Source organism: Hipposideros armiger, unplaced genomic scaffold (genome assembly GCF_001890085.2).
Source record: "Hipposideros armiger isolate ML-2016 unplaced genomic scaffold, ASM189008v1 scaffold_89, whole genome shotgun sequence".
Taxonomy (NCBI): Eukaryota; Metazoa; Chordata; class Mammalia; order Chiroptera; family Hipposideridae; genus Hipposideros; species Hipposideros armiger.
In genome coordinates this window covers 81,404-85,261 of record NW_017731439.1, presented here as the reverse complement: position 1 = coordinate 85,261, position 3,858 = coordinate 81,404, and the positions used below count along the sequence as shown (strand labels likewise).

Below are 3,858 nucleotides of genomic sequence, written 5' to 3'. Positions count from 1 at the left end.
AGGAGACTTGATACAGATAACTTTCTTTTGTCTTTTCATTTTTAAAGAAAGACCACCTAAAATTGATAATAAAGTCAGGTGGCCAAACTTAATCTGTTGAAGGTTCTGATGTTCTAATATGCCATGTAGGAAAAGAACTACATTACATTTAAAAGACTCAGATTCCCCTTCAGTTGAACACTTCCCCTCAATTCCCCATGACCTTTACTGACCAATACAAAGATGGACTTTATGGGCCTACTTTCTCAAAATACCAATTATAGCTGGTACTCCTATTTCACAAGAACAGATAAAATAAAATTTAACCAAAGGAAAGATTACATAGTAAGGGACAATCACACTCCCCTAAACCAATCTCTAAAGGACTATCCAAATACTTTTTTTCTTCAGAATATTTGTTTCGAACCTTATTTATTTATTTATTTTTCAACATCTAAAGCATGTAGTGCCATCTTTGGCCCCTTGCCATATTGACATTAAAAATATATACTACATAGCAGCATCAATAATCTGAACGTTACTAGTAATACATCAATGTTAACCGCATTTCAAGATAAAGTGCTGAGTTAAGGTTAGGTTGACTCTTGTTCAACAAGTCATAATAATAAGGGTAAAGGTTTTAAATTGGACACTCAAAATAATCCACTGGAAAATATATACTTACTCAAGTCATATTCCTGTACATTGCTTATATATCCATAAAGAGGGCAGTGACCAAAGATGACCAGCATGACTTCTTTTCCAGTTTTCAATGTGACAATGTGTGCCGAGTGCCCAACCACTGCATACTGCTCCTTTGCTTTAGGGGTCAACAACACCCATGATTCATTATGAATATGAAACACTCTCAACTCATTGGTCACATTCCCTGTTGAATCAATTTTTCCTCCATACATGTAAATTTTATCCTAGGGAAAAAATGTGAACAAAATTCTAAAAAACACTGAAAGGATCAAATCTGAGTACAGTAAAGGAGCAGTACAAAACCTCAATATTATTTTTAGCTTAAAAAGTGTTAGTGAAATGCACCTTTCAGTAAAATACTAGGAAAAGGATGGCAAAAGGAACAAAATAAAATAAATCGTATCTATATCTCCTAACATTTCACCACTTTTCTTAGACTTCCTCACACGAGATCTTTTACAGTAATAAAAACGACTTGGAAAAATAAAGCTGAAAAGTTCTCTCATTCTACTATAAACCACAAAAACAAGGAAATGAAAATGACTGTTCAGTTATATTACAATATGGCTGTTCTTGGCTAATCTTGCTAATGAACATAAAGACTAATCTATACTATATTAATTTTTAACCATTTAGTACCACAATCATGATATCCCAGTACAATTTGAATCCATTAAAACCTCTTGGGTTAAATTAGTTTCAGTTTTAACTTTCACTTACACATTAGCCAACTATATACCTTCCCAAAATAGAAAGTTTTCCTCCCAATAAAAAAACCAATATTGAAGTCAAAATCAAAAGAGACAGAAAGTGGAATGGTACTTGTCAGGGGCTGGGGGGAGGAGGGAATGAGGAGTTATTGTTTAATGGGCACAGAGTTGCAGTTTTACAAGATGAAAAGAGTTACATAGATGGATAGTGATGGTTGCACAATATTATGAATGTATTTAATATCACTGAATTGTACACTTAACAATGGTTAAGATGGTAAATTTTATGTGATGTGTATTTTACCACAATCAAAAAGATTAGGGAAAAAAACAACAAACACTAAATAGTTTTTGAACCACATAATATGATAAAAGTCACTGTGGAAGAGTTGAGTTTCTAGTTAAGTACAGAGTGGAGACATATTACCTTGTGTAATGCTAAAGAATGACCATATCTAACAACCACATTGTTCACAGAACGATTCAGTGCAAGCCACTCCCTAGAAGCAAGGTCATACCTACAAAACAAACAGATCATATTTTCACCCAAATGACAAAACAGAATATCTCGTACTCTCTTAGTTGTGATATAATCCAGTTTGGAGATGCTCATTATATATGCCATGTATATGGGGAGGCACCTGGGCAAACAAACCTAACATCTGGGCCCACTGTGCACATGAGAACTCAGGAAGGGGGACTGAGATACACACTCCTGGGACAAGAAATAAATAAATCTACTGTAAGTTTCTAATGCTTCCTGAAAACCTCTTCTACACAGTCTAAACCACTTGAAAGTTGCATCATACTCAAGGAACTTAAACTTTTATTACTATAATTCTTCCTTCATTTAATCAAGTGAAATTGAAGATGGGTACTGAAAAAGGGATGATAATTAAGTAAAAGTAAATTCCTAACTGTCCCTTTTCTTTATCTAATTGATTTTTAAAAAGTCATATTTTTTAAAAGCTAGATTATAGCATTTCAATTACATTGTGAATACATTTTATTCAAAAAAATGCCAAAAAGAAAGCCATCTATAATCTTGTATCACAGCTTAATCATATGCAATATCTTAGAATATTCACTTTAACTTTGTTTTCTTTGAGGAAAACATCACTCTATTGTTCTTATTAAAATCATAACACTCACTATGAAGAATGTAACCAATGCAAAAATACTAAGAGCTAAAACCTTAAAATATGATCCCACATTTCATCACCTAAAAATGAGTATCACTAACATTAAAAAACATTATTTCAAATACTTTTCTATGCATATGTACAGACACAAGAACAGACTGATAATATAATATTTAGGTAAAGGGGATCATGCTACAGATACTTTGAATAAATACTGTTAATTTAAATTTTTATATAATTTAATAGAAAAATCAAAGGGAAACCAATGCTACTGTTATACTTTAAATGTTTATTTTCTATATGTTTCCTTGAATACAAGTTATTTTATTATGAAAAATATTATTATATGCAAACAAGATGTAAGAAAGTTTTATCACAAGATAACAGCAAAAGAGAAACAAATGTCTATCAATAGACCATGGATTAACAAATTATAGTATAAATAATAGAATAATTATACAGAGTGAAAAATAAACTTGAGCAACATATCATCAACATAAATCTCAAAACAATGCAAAGCTAAAAAAGCGAACTACAGAATACTGTTTCTATAAAGACTACAAGCAGAAAATGTATTCATTCTAATATATGTTCACATACAATAAAACTATGAAAATGTGTGAACAAATGACACCACAAAATCAGGATATTGATAATCTCTGGGATTTTGGAGGGGCATGAAAGGGTCTTCAACTATAATAGCAATGTTTTATTTCCTAACCAGCGTTGTAAATGCATTAGTACTTACTATTTTTCTCTAAGCCTTTCCTTTTGCCTTAAATATTTTATACATGATCTGAAACAAGTTTAACAAAATGGTGACATTTATCGAATATGAATAGTACACAGGTTAATACCAGCTATTATTTTATGTATTGTTTGAATATTCTACACTTTTTTTAAAAATACATGAAAAGTTTAGAGGTTAAATTCACTTTAGTTTTTAAGTTACACACAATTTAATTTTGGACAGAATCCACTCACTTCCCGCTTTAAAAGTTGAAAACCTTAGCACTCGCATTTCCTCCCATTTCTTCCTATGTAATTTTTAGTCGAAGTTCATAACATTCACATTTGATTCTGTAATTCCTTAGTTACTTAGTACTAGGTCTATATTTTAGCTGAATCAATTTCTGCACAGTCCTCTTACCACAACTTCTTGAGTCTTTAATTCTTAATTGGCTGGATTTTAATCTAGTAGCCTTTTTCTAGTTAAGCTCTTATGTACTCCTTTCTCTAAATTCTTTAAGAATAGTATTGGGTCGGCTGGATGGCTCAGCTGGTGAGAGCGCGAGCTCTTAACCACAAGGTTGCCGGTTCAA

The 3,858-nt window shown here is 31.8% G+C and overlaps 1 protein-coding gene across 1 annotated transcript in view; it reads right to left on the bottom strand.

Moving 5' to 3' along the window:
• ATRN (attractin) overlaps window positions 1-3,858 on the bottom strand; it is a 157,644-nt gene that overhangs the window by 98,991 nt on the left and 54,795 nt on the right. The window contains exons 7-9 of the mRNA XM_019644591.1: window positions 1,822-1,912; window positions 647-908; window positions 242-272 (exon numbers count right to left, since the gene is read on the bottom strand). Coding sequence (XP_019500136.1) covers window positions 242-272; window positions 647-908; window positions 1,822-1,912 — 384 coding nt within the window. The remainder of the gene's footprint in view (window positions 1-241; window positions 273-646; window positions 909-1,821; window positions 1,913-3,858) is intronic.